The following is a 16,870-nucleotide window of genomic DNA, read 5'->3' on the forward strand; positions in this document are numbered from 1 at the left end:
TAAAGACGTGGTGTTTTTAGCATCAAATAAAGCACATGCTGAGAGGAAAAAGAAAGGTTGCCGTCGGGGTCTTGAGTATGCAAATGTCAGGCTGCAGTGTTTGTCTTTGTGGCGGGGCATATTTCTGATTCCGAACTTTGTGTATTTAATTTTACAGCCTTGCCCCCTTTTTTATTCCTCACGACTCTCGCGTCAATCTGACTTTACTGTCGATCCCCCGGCGTGACACAGAAGCAGTTGCAGGGCTGAATGAGTGGCTGCCAACCGTTTACAGTCAACGCCAGACCTCTCAACCATAGGCTGCTCCATCGAAACACAAGGAGCACAGTTGAGATAGACGCAGTACGGAGCGGCCGTTTATTACTTGGGTCCTGTTTAGCTTGGCCACGGGTAGCTGTGGCATGCCCGACTCCAATCTGCTAAATCCATTAAAGGGGACGGGCTGAGGGAAGGTGGAAGGAGGAGGATGGCGGGGGGACGGGGGGACATGGGAGGGCGAGGGAGATAGAGAGGCCCGTTAAGAATTGACACGGCATGAGGAAAACCCATTCCTCACAACTGAGATACGACAGCATAAACACACTCGCACACATCTTCCGTGCGCACACACTTTACCACTTTAAATGGTCACATCCTATAGAAAACACTATGGTTTCCGAACGGCACTTAAGCAGGGAGGCCCATGTATTTGAGGCTTTGAGGCTTATGCACAGAAGAGGCAGATTATGGGGGTGCACTGCCAGATATAATGTGGCTGAGACTGCGTGGAGCCCACTGGGTCGGTCCTGCCTGTCAATGTGGTCGCACAGAGATGATGTCACTCTTCCACTGCACATGTGTTGCGCAGACGGCAACCGGCACAACAAAACCATGTAACCACACAGGTTGAAAGTCAGTGTTTATGCTGTATTTGAGTTATTTTATATGTGTGTTACATGGATGACATACTTTCTTAATCCACTTAAACTAGCAGAAACACAGTTTATCTTAATTAGCCAAAGGTTTATAAAGAGCGCCACTAGATGGAGTAAATCACGAGGCCGTCTTTTACCATCTGTTAAAGCAGGTATCTCTTTCAACATGAGCTATATTTTAGCTCTTGCTCCCTCCATTCCTTGTCACATTATGTTTTCCAGGACAAACACAAGTGTGTTACAGCACACGTCAAAAAGGGAGATGATGTCATGGGCCGCCTGCTCTCTGACAGTGACAAACTGCAGCTCTGAGATTCGTTCATCAATATAACCTTCCACTGACGCTCCGCTACAGCAGTGAGGGAGAGAGGATGTGAAAAAACCAGCAAGAAGAAGTGAAAAAAACAAGTACTCGTACTCTGGAACACAGCCCTTCTGACTTTATGTTCGATCATAAGGTTCACCTTCACAGCTCAGTCGTCCCTAAAGACAAATTAAAGTGCAATCACCCTTCAGAATGTAACCTTTTCTGTGGTGTCCCAAATCCACTCTTTCTTTCCATTTCTCTGCTTTATTCGTCTTTTTCCTCCCTCTCATTGTCAAAGTGTGTTACACGAAGCCTGAGCTTTGACTCTGATTTTCCTTTTCAGCAATAGGCCTTCTCATCATCATCATCATCATCATCACACCCCTAATTATCTCCTCCTAACGTTTAACCCACTCTCTCTTTCTCTCTGAAAATAGCCCGACAGACAAACACTCGCCGACTACAGCACACACAACAAAAGAAGGGGCGTGCGCGCAGCCTGTGCTCAGTCTTAGCTCAGCTTTCCTCTTCTGCGTCGGAGTGAAGCAACTGTCCAGAGCAGCCGTCTGGACCAGATGTAGAGGTCAGCGACTTGCTGCAGAGGGCCCAGTATACACGTCCCTCTCGCTGTCCCTGTGGAGCTATAGACTTTATTAATCCCTCCTCCTCAGAGGCCTCAGAAACTTCTGCAGGAGGCCAGGGTCGTTAGAAAAAAACTGTTGGATTTAATGGCTGTAGAAGGATTCTTTAGATGTAAAACAGTATTTTCATTATTGGATAGGGAATGGCTTGACACCATAGACTGTATGTAAACGTGGAGTCTTAGTCTTCCAGTTGCAAAACAAGTGTTTTGACCAGCACTGTGCACTCTTATGTGCCGTGCCCATGTTCCATTGAAGAAGACCTGAAACTAGCAATTGAGACTATTAACTCCTCGGCTAATTTTCCCATAGACTTCCATTCAAAGCGATTAGCATTTTTGCAACCTGAGGAGTCTGCTTATTTTTGCCTCTCAGTAAGAGGTAGATACTGATACTGATATACCCTAATTACTTGTGAACAAATGTTTTCTATTACAGACGGTTTTGATCTTGCTATTGTATAGGGGATAGTAGTACCGCCATCTGTCTGCAAGAAGAGGGCGAGTGGATATATGATCCTTTTGCCCGTGTGAGTGTGAACGCTGCAGTTCAATGTACATATGTGCATACCCTGCAGCTGGCAGAGGTGGCTGACATTCCCTGGGTTAACTGTCCACATTATACATGCAGCATGGGAGTAATTGTCTGGGTGAACGTGGCAGCCCAGCAAGGGCCAACACCCTCTTCTGGTAAACTACCCTCCTCTCCGCTACTGGGCCCTTTGCCTGCGATACATGCATATCCATATTTTTCATCATTTGTCCCAAACGTGAGCTAATCGAGGCAGGACTCATTGACATTCCTGAGAGATTAGGTATTGATGTTCAGATGAGTGTAGAAGATTGTCGTAAAACAGCATCCTCCTGGTCTCTGAGTGTGATGAATGACTTAGGTCAGGGCTCGTTGATTCTCCTCAATGCAGGATGTTTTGGAGAGTTATAAGTGTCATAAATCTTCCATTATAATTGCGAGAGGAACATGCGGTGAAAAAAAAAATAATTCTAGTCCAATTTCGAACGTAATATAAATATCCGTAGACGTCACCGGGGGCTAAAATGTGCACCTTCTGTATCTCGTGAGAGTTTAGCGTGGCCGTACATGACAACCCTGCCAGAACAGTCAGGAACATATTTCCAGAAATTGTATGGTATTGTGCAAAAGTATGTAGCCTGGGTCAAGCGCCATTTGCAAATAATTAGTGGTGTTTGTCTAAACTTGCTGGAAGCACCCCATTATAGCTTTGCTGCAAGGATGACTCAAGTAGAGTCAGGTGAGTTTTCAGTTGCCTTCTCACTCCAGTGATTGCCATCGGATTAGGCATACCCAAGTGGCAATGCTGGTTACAGCAAAGTGTTTGAACCTTTGGTGATACATGCACATCACTGACCACTTTATTTCGTACAATTAACCAGTCTTGATATCCTCCTCTGACCTAAATGCACTTGTGATGATGCGTTTGCATTATACCAAGCAGTTGGGGAGGTGTGCCTAAAAAGTGGCAAGTGGTGAGTGTACTGTATCTGGTCATGATTAGGTTCAAGTTTCGTCCGATGACCGATTTTTCATTAACATAAGGAGAATATTATCTTATGGATGTGTGCAGGATTTAAAGTTAGGGGAACATATGAGGCTAAGCTTACTGCTTTAAATGGCTCCTTTCCCCCATGACACAGCAATAGACTCACGTTCCCATGCATTCCATGTGTGTGTTTGTGTGTAGGCATTTGCTAAAAATCTACTTGATGCTCCTTTCTTTGTCTTTAATGTGTTTTCCCAAAAGGATTGAGGTGTGTGACTTATCTGGACACTTTAAAGCATTCTCACCCAGTAAATAAAATCTGTTATCCTTTAGATAAATATAGTTTATGACTCTGTCCTCAATGTGGTTCAAGCCACTGTGGATCCTGGACTGACTTAGACTTCCATTTTCATGCTTTTTCAGGTCCAGCTCTTTTCCAAAGTCCAAAATGTTATGTATATCCACTTTACTGGAAAATAGCTGAAATGCATCAAACGGAGTGTGTAAAATAGGATCTGGGTTGTTAAAGTGTTAGCACATTGTCACACACAGATTTAATATAGAGGCTCCACTTGAAAGACGTTTTTGTTTTCATTTTGTGCTCACAGCAACCAAATTTTATTACGTTTTCGTGGAAAGAATGAAAAAAAAAACCATCAGATATTGACCTCTTGTCTTTGTTTTGTCTCTATTTTTCTCTCTCTCAGGTATAGCAGAGCCCAGCCATGCCAATAACAAGTAAAGGGTCAAGACGGAGGGCATGGGTCAGCGGACCCTGCGTGTGTCTCTGGTGGTGGAAGCCATTATTTTACCTCTGCGCTGTCCTTATTCAGTCTTCAACTGCCCACAGAACGCTGGAGCTCCAGCTGGATGAAGAGCAGCCCGCGGGGACCATCGTCGGGGATATCAGCGCTGGGTTACCACCTGGCGAAACGTCAGATCTTTACTTCATCTCAGACCATGAAGACACTGTTGGCAGTGACCTCAACATTGATGAATCTACAGGCATCATTACCACAGCACGCCGCCTGGACCGCGAGCAGAGGGACCACTATAGCTTCATTGCCGTGACAATGACGGGAGTAACTATTGAGGTGTCCATCACTGTCAACGACATCAACGACCATGCACCGATGTTCCCGAAAAAGAAAGCTGTGCTTAAGATTCCCGAGCACACGGCAGTGGGGACGAGGTTTTCCCTGGAGCCTGCGACTGACGCAGACAAGGACCAGCTGACGACTCAAGGCTACGCTATCAGAGAGGGGAATGTTGGCCAGGCATTCAGACTGGAGACCAAGAAAGCTGCCAACAAGGTTCTGGACCTGGTGGTGAATGGACCACTAGACAGGGAGAAGCGCTCCTCGTACTCCCTCGTCCTTGAGGCCTTCGACGGGGGCTCGCCGAGAAGGATGGGATCCATGAGCCTGGAAGTGACAGTGACGGACATCAACGATCACGCGCCACTGTTCAATCAGAGCAGATACCACGCCATCATCTCCGAAAGTCTTCCACAAGGAAGTAGCATCCTGCAGGTTAGCCTAGCATATAGCATATAGTTTGTTGTTACTTCAGTAAATGTTCTCGCCTCAGTAAATGCACATCCACTTTCTTGTCTTTGTAGGTGTTTGCAACAGATGAGGATGAAGGCGATAACGGTCTAGTGTTGTATGAAATCAACCGGCGCCAGAGTGACCCTGAACGCTACTTTGTCATCGACGTCAAGTCTGGTGTCATCACGCTGAACAGACCACTGGACTATGAACTAAAGAGGGTACATGAACTGGTGGTCCAGGCCCGGGATAACGCCAGCCACCCCGAGGTAATTGTGTTTACATCTTTTTTTTAAAGAATTCTGAGAAACTATGGAGGAAGTTCTAATGAGCGGTGTGTTTGTACCGTCTTTTCCCAGGTGACCAATGCGTTTGTGACTATCCACGTCCGTGACTTCAATGACAACCAGCCCACCATGACCATCATCTTCCTGAGTGAGGACGGCTCGCCGAGAATCTCAGAGGGAGCCCAACCAGGCCAGTACGTAGCCCGAATATCTGTCACTGACCCGGACTATGGAGAGTACGCCAATGTGAACGTGTCCCTGGAGGGCGGTGACGGCAAGTTTGCTCTTACAACCAAAGACAGCATCATTTACCTGATATACGTGGATCAGGTCTTGGATAGAGAGGAACGTGATTCATACGACCTCAGGGTGATGGCCACAGACTCGGGCACGCCCCCTCTCAGGGCGGAGTCGTCTTTTACCATCCAGGTGACTGATGTGAACGACAACCCCCCTCTCTTCGACCAGCAGGCTTACAGACAAACTATTCCTGAGGTTGTTTACCCTGGATCCTTTGTTCTTCAAGTCACCGCGAGGGACAAAGACCAGGGTCCAAATGGAGACGTCCGATATAGTCTCCTCAAGGGCAAAAACTCGCACTCTAATTGGTTTTCAATCGACCCCGTCACGGGAATCATTACCACGGCAGCCGCTCTTGATTTCGAATCGGAGCCGGCTCCGAGTGTGACTGTGATTGCGACGGATAACGGCCGCCCGCCGCTGTCGTCCACAGCCAAGGTGGACATCGTGCTGCAGGATGTTAACGACAACACACCTGTGTTCTCCAGCAGCCTCTACAGCGCTTCCATCAAGGAGAACACCCCAGCCGGGACCTGCTTCTTAGAGGTAAGAGAAACCCCCGAACAAGTGCACCCTCCTCGCTTTTCCCTCGGAGTCTTTTATCATCCTCTACCGCTCTGTCTTCACTGTACTTGTCTCTGTATGGGAACTGCCGTGTTCAATTCTCATGGTGCTCAGTCTTGCCGCGCATTGGCCACACCGCTGTCCTACTTACGCAGCCAAAACCAAGTATTCACTGTCTCCCCTGTCCCCTCATCTCTTTATTCACTCTCTCCTTTCACTTACGCACCTCCCCGAAGCCCTGTCGGATTACTTCCTTGGGAGAAGACTGATTTATATATCAGTATGAATGAGAAATCAAAATCATGTGGATGATAATGTGAAAAGCAGTGATGTGATTCATATGAAAACGGGTTGATAAGAGGAGTGATGCAGCCATTCAGTGTGATGTTTTAGAAAAGAAAGAATTTCTAAAGGTACGAGACAAAAAGAAAAGAAACAAAGAGCAATAGAAAGTACGGGAGTGAGGCTTCACCTGCATTCCTGAAGCTGCTGTGAGGAGATTTACTCTGCGCTTCGATGTCCTCTCCCTCACCTCGCCGAGTCGCCATGGTAACACCGCCAGCAGCGTAGGGTGAGCCCTCGGTGTCGGCGCACCGCCTCGCTTCAGCTTGGCCGCCTCGCTTTTATCTCGAGTCTAGCCCGCTCTTATTTATAAGTGGGAACCTCTTCCGAGAGGGGAAAAAGGGTCACCAGCTGTTTGTCTTCCAGCAAGGTCTGAACTTAGCATCACGCACCATTTACGCCCGCTGTTTTTACAGGTACCTCTGCTGAGACGTGGAGCAGCAGACAGTGCAGCATTTCTGTTTGTCAGCGTTTTTAAAAAATGGTATCCTCTCCAAAAAAATAACCAAAAAAAAAGGCTCTCAGCGTCCCTGTATATATGCCAACCCGAACTGGAATTAGATAAATAGTTGGATTTCACATTCTTGCAGGTTCATTAAGTCTGTATTGGGAAGGAATGGCTGGTTGGTATTCCGTGGAAAAGTGGCATATGGGCCTGCAGCTCAGCGAAGAGAGGAGACGACAGAAGTGAGGGAATCTGATGAAGAGTAATGATACGGAATGTGGATGCAATAAAGGAAAAAAGGTGGAAAACAGTAACGGACTGAGCTGTGGAAGGAGAAAGAAAAGAATACGGGAGATGACATGATTTATTATATAGATTCCATAGATACAGCCTGCCCTTTGTGTAATAACTGAACCCTGTAATTTCCTCCTAATTAGGCTGCTCTGTTGAATTATTATATCACTCAACCAACTAACCCACCCCCACAAAACCTTGATTTTAGTTGTTTCAACAGTTGTAATGAAACGTTGGTCGTCGTTCTAATCCTCGCCGGCGGTTATTCTGGCACTCGGGGCAGGCATAATCCCATGCCAGACATCACGGGTGGTTTTTCCAGCATACCTGAGTGAATGAATAAGGCTGGATTTGCTCATTCCGGCACGTTCCTTAAAACTTGCTCAGTGTGAGTCCTCCCGAGAAAGAGATTTGTGATGGAGGTGTCACCGGCAGGTATCGTGTTAGACCTGACATCACAGCTTCACGGATACCATTCCTCACTCGCTCTGCATGTTCTCCGTTGCCCTGACCGACCGACCCGCGAGATTGTGGCGCATGTGACAAATCGAAGAACCGGGGATCAGCTCGCGCACTGAGCCCAGTTTACATTTTTCTATAATGTTTTTTTGGCGCCGACGCGTCGGTTGAAAGATTGTGTCACGTTCCAGATGAAGAATATTTGCAGGATTGTACTAATATTTATAAGAGATAACAATCACATTTGGGTTTTGGAACCATTACACTGGCCTGGCTGCGTGAGTGGGAATGTGGACTGTGAAAAATGGGTGAAAACCAGCAAATGTTTAATATCTAAACAAGAAAACGTTTTATCAGAAGTGTACGAAGAAGTGGGACGTATATATAAGTTAGATAGATATTTTCTCTTCTCTGCCAAATCCAGTTTTTCAGTTTTCTTCTATTCACTTCACCCTCTTATCTTCCCCTCTCTCTACTCCTGTTTTCTTTCCACTCCACTCTGTGTGTGCACTCACAGTATGCACACATACTGCCTGCAGTGCTTGTGTGTAGGAAGCCTCTTATCAGTGAGTCCGTTATAGTAATCTGTAATGTGCGGCGCTGTTTATGTAGCCGTGACACAAAGGAGTTATTTATTTCTTGGTTTCCCCGTGCTTTCCTCTTCCCCCGACTTCCTTAAAGTATTTCCCAGGCAGGAGAGGTTACGGTGCCCCGTGTGTTTATGTGTGTGTGTGTGTGTGTGTGTGTGTGTGTGTGTGTTTGTAAGCACATTCATATGAATCAGGTTCATATCCTGAGGAGGAAGAGGGTCATGAGAACAACGCGAGTTGTGACAAAAAAGAGACAGAGACGTTATTAGCATGCAAAAGATGTGTGTGGGGCCTTTCTAAGTACTAAAGGCTGTGTGATTGTCTAATTAGTTTCAGATCTTGTACTTTTCCGTCTTTTTTGTGTGGGTTGTGCCCTGTGCAGAGTCTCTGTCAAATCCACTGCATGATCCGTGTCGTTCTCCAGTCTGAGATCACCGAGGACAGCGTGGCAGAATCAAACATCTGCACGCGTGTATACGTACATGTGCACGCCTGTACGTGTATTTCATACATCTGTGTACGTGTGCTTGTGTACACCGTCCAAGCCAAGAAATCACTTTTCGAGCAGGTGACGCGTCTCCCCTGTGACGTCCGGCATGTGGTTTCCCGGTCAAGCCTGTTAAGCGGCACTTAATCACACGGACAGACGCACAGATGTGCTCAGCTGGGACGCGCACAGGTGGAGAACGGCTTGCCGGCATTGCAGTGCAGCGGTGTAATGGTAGTGCGAGCTCTTTTCGGCGAGGGCTCAGCCCGATACTGTGCTTAAGAAATTAAAAACAAGGCTGCGCTTCAAATGTCTTCAGCGGTGGTCAGAATTAGAACGTTTCGCTGCTGAAATTGTCGTTGCTGTTGAAAATATTCCTGTAATTACATGTTATTGTTGTGTGTCCGTCAAATTAGAGCAGAACATAACTCCTCACAGGCAGTTTCATGGATATTTGATATTAAGAAAAGAAGCATGTTTAAGAAAAAGAGTAGAAAAGTCACACATGTGGCATGAAGTCACCTTGCAAGTGGATTTAACTCTCCTTAACTCAACCACTTAGATAAACAAAGCGTGTGTGTCTGTCAGAGTAATTAGACTCTTTAGTGTGAAGTCCAAAGTTGGGGAGCCCATGGCTAAAGTCTACATTTGTCTTTAACGGCAGGCTGATCATATTTAAAACATACACACACGCACGCAGCGAGACTAATCACATTTGATAAACCAATAGAGCCAGAGACGTACGGTGACGCACCGGCAGCGAGGCGCTCCGTTTAGGTTTCCTGTAACTCTGGACCACGTCTCCTGCTGGTGTTGTTCTGAATACCGACCCCCCCCCCCCCCCCGAGGAAAACCGGAGCCAGACCCAAACCACAGCTTCCACTTGGAGCCTCCACGCTCTCCTCCGGCCCAGACTCACAACACACACTCACACTCACTCCGGTTTTTATTAAGCTTGAAAATGTGGTGTAAGAAACGGAATGAAATTTATTGTCTCCCGTCCCGCTCGTTCGCTCGCAGTGGCAGCTGTGCTCTAACGCTCTGTTACAATCCTTGTCTTGTGTGTTTTAATTGCTCTGTCAGTGTGTTTAATTGGCCCAGGGATCAGTAGCCGAGTGAGAGAGCGGCTGCAGGTTGTTGGGGGGGGGGGGGGGGGCCTCGGGAACAGGTGATCGGCCCCTAATGGTCAGCTCCTCACACGAACCGGATTGGAGATTTTGGCAAGTCGCTCCGTGCCGTTAACAGCTGGACCCTGTTCTGATACGCTCGCTCTCGCCGGCTCGCACGCCTCTCAGCTGCCGGCGATGTCGACAGCATGTGTGTGACCAGGGATCAAGATGGTGTGTCTGCTATGCCAACTATTCTCATAACATCCATCAACGCACTGTGTGAATTCATCACCTGTTTTTGCTACTGGAGGCTCTGGTGCCATGAACCAAACCCATGCCAGGTTTCACGCTCAAGCCCTAAAGTTTATTGATAACGACATGGGCTTTGATGGGCTTTGATGGGCTTTGATGAGCAGAAGGTTCCAACCTTACGAGAGAGATAATTATTTATTTGTAGGGGGGAGTTTGCTTGTGTCTCTAATCGTGCCGGAGCTGTTTTGAAGGCAGAAATTGCGCTCTGAGTTTGTCTTTCACACATGACGAACACACAGCTGGAGACTTTGGGATCAGGCACGTTCAGAACACAGCAGGAGACCGTCTGAAACATCCAGATGAGGAAGGAGCGGCTTCTGGCTCCGGCATAAAAGGAGGTGGAGAACTTGCCTCTGGCGCTCTGTGAACATGAACTGTGCATGAAAATGGATGTTGTCCTCCAGTTTGAAAAGTCCAGAGGAAGATGAGCTTCTACTTCCTGGTCTGAGTCACTAGTTTGGGGTCTTCTTCAATACTTCAACCAGTGTGATTGACAGATTTTATCGTTGATATATGACAAAATCTGACGTGGCACAGGTCAAATTGTGTTTCTCAGGCTTCTCAATCCGAGTTTGTTAGTCTGCTAGAAGATCACGTCTGTTTTTGACTGTTATTCAAAGCTTTTTCTGCTGCGTTCTCTCGTACGAACTCGCTCAGAGATTATCTGGCAGATTTGACTCAGGAGCTGGCAGGGGGAAAAAATGGCAGTGTTCTAACATTTGTGTTCAGACAGTTTCGGGAAAATGCCCAGAGTCTGAAAGCAGCTCTGTGATCCTCTGACTTTCCCCTCACCGCCAACCGCTGCATTAACCTGGTTTCAGTGGAAAGTGTTGTTGCTTGTTCTTGATAATATCTCTCTTTTATGATCGGTCAAAAAGCTTCAAAGCTTAAATATGTCAAACTCTTATCAGGCAGATTTCTTTTCTCTGGTTTTTCATTCTTCCCTTTTCCCTCAGAAGCAGTAGTCTGGTTCCATATCACTCGCTGTTGGCATATGCTGTGTTTGAAACTTATCACAGCGTTCATTCATGTGTGATCTGACTGGCTGATGCCTCTGTGGAGAGGATGGCCTCATGCCTCATTAAGCCCAATAGTCTGTACCATATGGCGGTGAGGGGTTTTCTGCTCTCACTTTCCGACTCCCTCCACTACGACGGCTTTCTGTTCCATTTCCTCACCTCATCTGTGAGTGAGTATCATGCTCACCATTCTTTCTTTTGTTTTGATCTCATGTCTCGATGGCTTTTACACCCTCACGGCCGCTCTGCTGCTCTTGCCAAGGAATCAATCGCCCGTCAGTGAGCGAGACTATTGTGTTCCTTTCTTTGTGCAGCGATGCGATGCTGTTGCTCCATAGGCGCCAGCGCAATGACACAAGTCATGATGGCGTATTTTATTGGTGGAGTGCTCCTCAAAGATCCCAAACATGTTCAAAAGCAGAATCACAAGTCAATAGTGACTCATTAAAAGTGGCACTGGAATGAGATTTAATGACTTTTATTGAACAAAGATGGATCGGCACAGTCACAGAACCGTTTGACGACAGAGTTTCAGAGGGAGGGGGGGGCGGTGATGAAGAATTTCCTCTCACCCCATGCAGCTAAACTGTTTCATTGTTGCAGAGCATTCTTTGCAGTAATTCAATTATGTTTTTCCCCTCCAGTGTCTCATTAATGCTGAGAAAGAGAAAAATAACAATCAGAGGAAGAGAAGTTAAAGTCCTTGGGTTCAGCAGTTGAGACACAGTTTGAAAGCAAGAGAAATGTAGAGCCTTTTGTTGAGGACATAAAACTGTCTCCAGTTCTCATACAAGAACTGTACAGAGGTGACGTTTCACTGCAGGAATCGACCACGACTGCATGATAATTGACATTATTGATGTTTTAGACATTCAGTAAATGGCAGATTGTAAGAAAGTCCCAGCTGATATATGTTTGTTGTTTCTATTCCATAGAAAGCATTACAGTGTGAATACGTTCAAATTTGATGATAACGAGAACATCCTCATTTGTAGGTTTCGACCAATAAATAATAATGATAGATACATAAATTCTGAAATGATTGTTAGTCGCACCTAATTAACCGCATTCAATATACAATCACCTCTTGCTCTGAGGCACCAGTGTGTGGAATTTGCATGGAAAACGGTCTGTGTCTATTTTTAATGACCTCTCAAATCGCTTCACTCTACGGTTTCACACTCGCCCGCACACACATTCATACGGCTTTACATTCTACTTTACATAAGTGCCTTGCCCAGGGACACATAGGTGTGTAGGCGACCGGATTGAACCCCAACCTTCTGGTTGCAAGTCGAACAAGGAAAACTTGTAAACGGCAGATACCGGATGCATGTTTCGGGACAATTGGCGGTTAAACCAAGAGGCACGACTGCCTTATGTTGCACATGCAATCTGAAAAGACATGACGTGCAAAGCCTGTGCTTCTTTTCACTGCCTGGACGCATTCATCTTTACCAAGAATGCAGCAGAGATAGCTCCTCTGGTGTGAAGTACATGCAGATAAAAGCAGCTGCGGGGACAGTGTCCTCTATAGAGATCACAGACAACAGTGACCCAGACAACACTTCTGTCTTTTCCCTCCTGCCTATCTCTGTGTTCCGGCTCTCTCTGGTCTGCGTTCACATTGTGTCTCCTTTTCAAACGTATCAGTCGCCCAGATGTCCTCTCTAAATCCCTACTATTACTTGTCTGGTGATCCTGAGGTCGACCACAGTTCATTAGGTCACTCAAATCTAATTTCGTGACACGTTCACTGAAGTTGGTGTACATTTGTGTGCTTCCTGTGTTTCTCTGGGTTGTGTCTGATGTTCGGGAGAGGTTCTAGTCTGGAGCAGCAGGTGCTCAATAAGTCAGAGGTGAAGGGTGGTGCAGGGATTTCCCAGTGTATCAGATTATATTATTTTGGCTTTACAGAGAGTTTGATGTTTGGTTTGAAGTCACAGATGGATGTAATTCGCACAGGCCTGAGTTTGTGTTGTCTCCTCGTAGATCAGAATTATTCAAATTTATTTATTTTTTTTTTTTTCTGTTGTCTTTGCCGTTATCTTCATTGCACTCCAGGGCATTCACTTGTGTTTGAATGTTTCTGTCAGTAAATTTGTACTAAATCAAATTTCTCAAAGTCAGATTACCACAATCAGATTATGCGATTGGGCGTCAAACTACCTTTGCATGTTCAGTTGGACTCAAGGTGGCCGAATCGCTTAGAATAGAATAGAATAGAATAGAACAAAATTGCTGTCCTTCTCTGGCCGGTCAGTATAAATACAGTAAAATAAGAATACAATAGAATAAGTTAAACTGAACTCAAGGGGATTTTAATAAGCCATATATACAATTAAACACATACTGTATATATTCAAAGTTCTTATGGTCCAGGGAAAGAAGCTCTTCAGATTCATGCTCTGCCAGCTTAAATAACAGAATATTATGTAAGTTCATAAATGGTATAGCATATTAGAACTATGCTGCTGCCTAATACTGACGAGCTGATTGGGGTCATATCGCCACCTGGAGTAGTGGACACTTTACTCAATAAACTGACTCCCCGCTGGTTTTTATTCACTGGAACAAGTACAGTCGTCAAATTAAACAGCATAGTCGACTATAACCTGACTTAACTGTATGTGTGTGTGTGCGCGCGCGTGGCTCCGTGGGTGGGTTTTCTGCCTCGGAGCGATCTGGCTGATTCCGCGTCTGAGGCCCAGCTCACTCCACGCATCGCATTTTCCTCTGAGGGGTCAAAGACAGTGCAGCTACACATATTTGTTTTCTCAAATGAATCGCCCATTCAATCGTCATCCTCTCACTCGTCCACTTGCGTTTTCTTTCCGTCTCACCTCGGCAACTCGGACGCAGAGTGAGACGCACACATCACTATTCCAGATCTGGGTTTTTTTTACACGAGTGGTGCCAAAAGACACAGTATTTTAAACAATACTGCCGATCTCGCCCGCAGTCTATATGAGATCACAGGAATGGCGCTGACCAAATAAAACGCAACTTTATACCCAATGTGGTCCACATCACTTTCTTTACATCTCCCATATGCATTTCTGCCATGCGTGAACCTCATGTTGTCTTTTCTTTGGAGTTCAGATTTTAGAGGTCAACGCAGCGTCACAACGAGTGGAAGAAAGTTTCCACTCGGCCTATAGTGGGTCTGCTGCTACTTCCCACCTGCCCACACTGTACGTTTGTCATCAGATGACACGAAATTGCACGGTCGACATTGAAATTCAAATACATGAAAGCGCAAAGGGGAGAAGAGAATCAAAGGATAACATATAAAAAAAAAACCCCATCGAGTGCCAGCGATTGTAATGAAAACCACAGAAAAGTGGGAGACTTGTTTTCACTGTGGGCCTCGGTGCATGTGAGCGTGCACACGTGTTTGTGGTTGCTGGCTGCGGTCTGTCAGACAGGAGCTGGAGGGGACCGTATGGGAGTGGAAATAGCTCCACTGTTTGCATGGGCAACTGCCGCGGTGTGTTTTCGGAGCGAGCCGTACAAACCCTGGACCGCGAGTGTGACGGGACGTTAAAGAAGGAGAGAGTGATGACAACGGATGGAGAGAGGCGATCGGACGGCGGGGGATTAGAAATATGGGAACAGGAAATCAATCGACACAAGACAAATGATTTCGCGGCGCCCGATTGTTAACTTAATCTTCATCATAAACTCCTGTCTTTTTCCATTAGTCGAAGCAGTTTCATCCTCAGACGTGCCCAGGAGATTCCCCTGCACTGCAGCTTGGACTCAGTGAACCCCCACATCCAGGACGAGAAGAATATTAATTTAATAAGCAACCTTGAGATGTGGAATAAGCCTTAAGTGTGTGTGTGTGTGTGTTTTTCCCTCTTTTAAACTTAACAACCAGCTCTTTGTGCGTCAGATTTGTGAAAACTATCACTCTGTTTATTGCAGTCTTGTCCATGATTTCTCTTCATTTATACATTTTCATCCAAGGTCCCGTTTATAGCTCGCTGTAATATCAGTAAAGCTCCACTGACATTAACACTAATAATATACCTATAAACACAGTTTAACATCCATCAGTAATGGCTTTGATTATTTCTCTAAGCTCTAGAGTTTAAACATTCTTGACAAGCTGCACTGGTTTTCAAACTCTGGCCATTGAAAACTTTGCCTCCAGCTGCTTCAGGGTGGTCATTTCTTTTCTGACCAACCACACTACTGTATTATTATTATTATCATCATTATTATTATTATTAATAAGGGAAATTGATTCCTCGTCTCTCCTGTCAGTATAACAGTATTTCCACCCTGCAAAGACGATGATATACTGCTGTGATTCCTAAACACTGGGCCTGGACCCACAGATGGGTTGCAGTACTTTTTATTTTTTTTTTAAAGTGTTTTCCAGCCTTTTACTAAAAGACACACACAGAAAACAAAGTTAATGCGTGATTTATCCAACATATCCATTGGAAATGGATGATTTATCCATTTAAAGTGATATAATATGTCACAGAAATGGCAGGAAAAACAGCAATGATTTGTAAATTGGGTTTTATAGAAGTTATAGTTTTGTATCTCTAATTTTTAGAGATACTACAATGTCATAATGGGAAAAAAATTCAGTGAATCCAGAGTTAGAGGCATTTGATTGACCATTTTTCTCTAAAATCTATTCTTTTCTTCTTCTATTTCACATATAAAAGCAATTGCATTTTATGCTCTATGATTTATACTGTGAACAACATATTTTTCATGTAGAAAGATGAAGTTTTAAAATTGAAACTGCTCTGTGCTGTTTTAACCTCATAATGAATGCATTTGGCGGTCATTTAATCCAGATGATCCACCTTGGCCGACACGAGGTAAATCATCGTATTTGGCCTGTCTCGGTGTTGTCAGCGATTTTATACTAGAGTAGAAATGAGTCCCATTAAATATCAATTTAATAGAAGCACGGTTTCTGGTGCATGTGGCGCAAATTCAGCTTGGTGGGCTTGGATCCGATTTCCTATCACACCCAAGTGTGCAGTTGAGGAAGTTGTTTTTTTTTTCAATAATAGTTGAAATAAAACTCTTGGTTTTGGAAAAAAAAAAAACACAATATCAAGCCCACAGTGCACATACCAGAGAAGGGGGGGGGGGAAAAAGCAGGTGTATGTTAGTTCTCTCCGCACAGACACGCGACCGTGATGCATCTCTGCAATCACGCACTCCGCAAGCTGTCATTGCTCAAAGATGTTGCTCCGTCTCATACCGAAGCGATTAAAGGGACTGACGACGGGGGAAAGTAGCGGCGATTTGCACGAGTCATTGTTAAATGTCAACATCTGGTGTCTCGTAGCCGCTGTCACTCACAACGGCGTAATGTTTTCTCATCAGCTGTATTGAATCGTATATGCACTCCCGCGTTTCCCAACAGAGTGCTTGACAAATAGCTTTGCTTCGGAGACCACGATGTAGTGCAGGACGTGCGATGATTGGAGTTTTTCACAAATGTTTGCGCCTCATAACGACTGGATGCCACGAAAAATTGTACATGCACTGCACGAAACAGCTGAACTGGAAAGCTTTTATCTTCCATGAGAAGTTGTCAAACCCTTTTTGTTTAATGGAGGAAGCCTGTACCATGTATCTACAGAACATCTCGCCGTATCTCGGCAGAGGCAGACAATAGTGTGTTGGCTCGCGTCCGACTCTGCAGGATAATAGAAGTTAAGCTGGAAGTGATTTTCCACATTCCTTTCTG

The 16,870-nt window shown here is 45.4% G+C and overlaps 1 protein-coding gene across 1 annotated transcript in view; it reads left to right on the plus strand.

The window, feature by feature from the left end:
* The window catches only part of LOC131458215 (protocadherin-16-like), a 78,656-nt gene that overhangs the window by 11,032 nt on the left and 50,754 nt on the right, over window positions 1-16,870 (plus strand). The window contains exons 2-4 of the mRNA XM_058627095.1: window positions 4,089-4,913; window positions 5,003-5,200; window positions 5,291-6,064. Of these exons, the coding sequence (XP_058483078.1) occupies window positions 4,107-4,913; window positions 5,003-5,200; window positions 5,291-6,064 (1,779 nt within the window). The 5' untranslated portion in view covers window positions 4,089-4,106. The remainder of the gene's footprint in view (window positions 1-4,088; window positions 4,914-5,002; window positions 5,201-5,290; window positions 6,065-16,870) is intronic.

This window comes from Solea solea, chromosome 4 (genome assembly GCF_958295425.1).
Source record: "Solea solea chromosome 4, fSolSol10.1, whole genome shotgun sequence".
Taxonomy (NCBI): Eukaryota; Metazoa; Chordata; class Actinopteri; order Pleuronectiformes; family Soleidae; genus Solea; species Solea solea.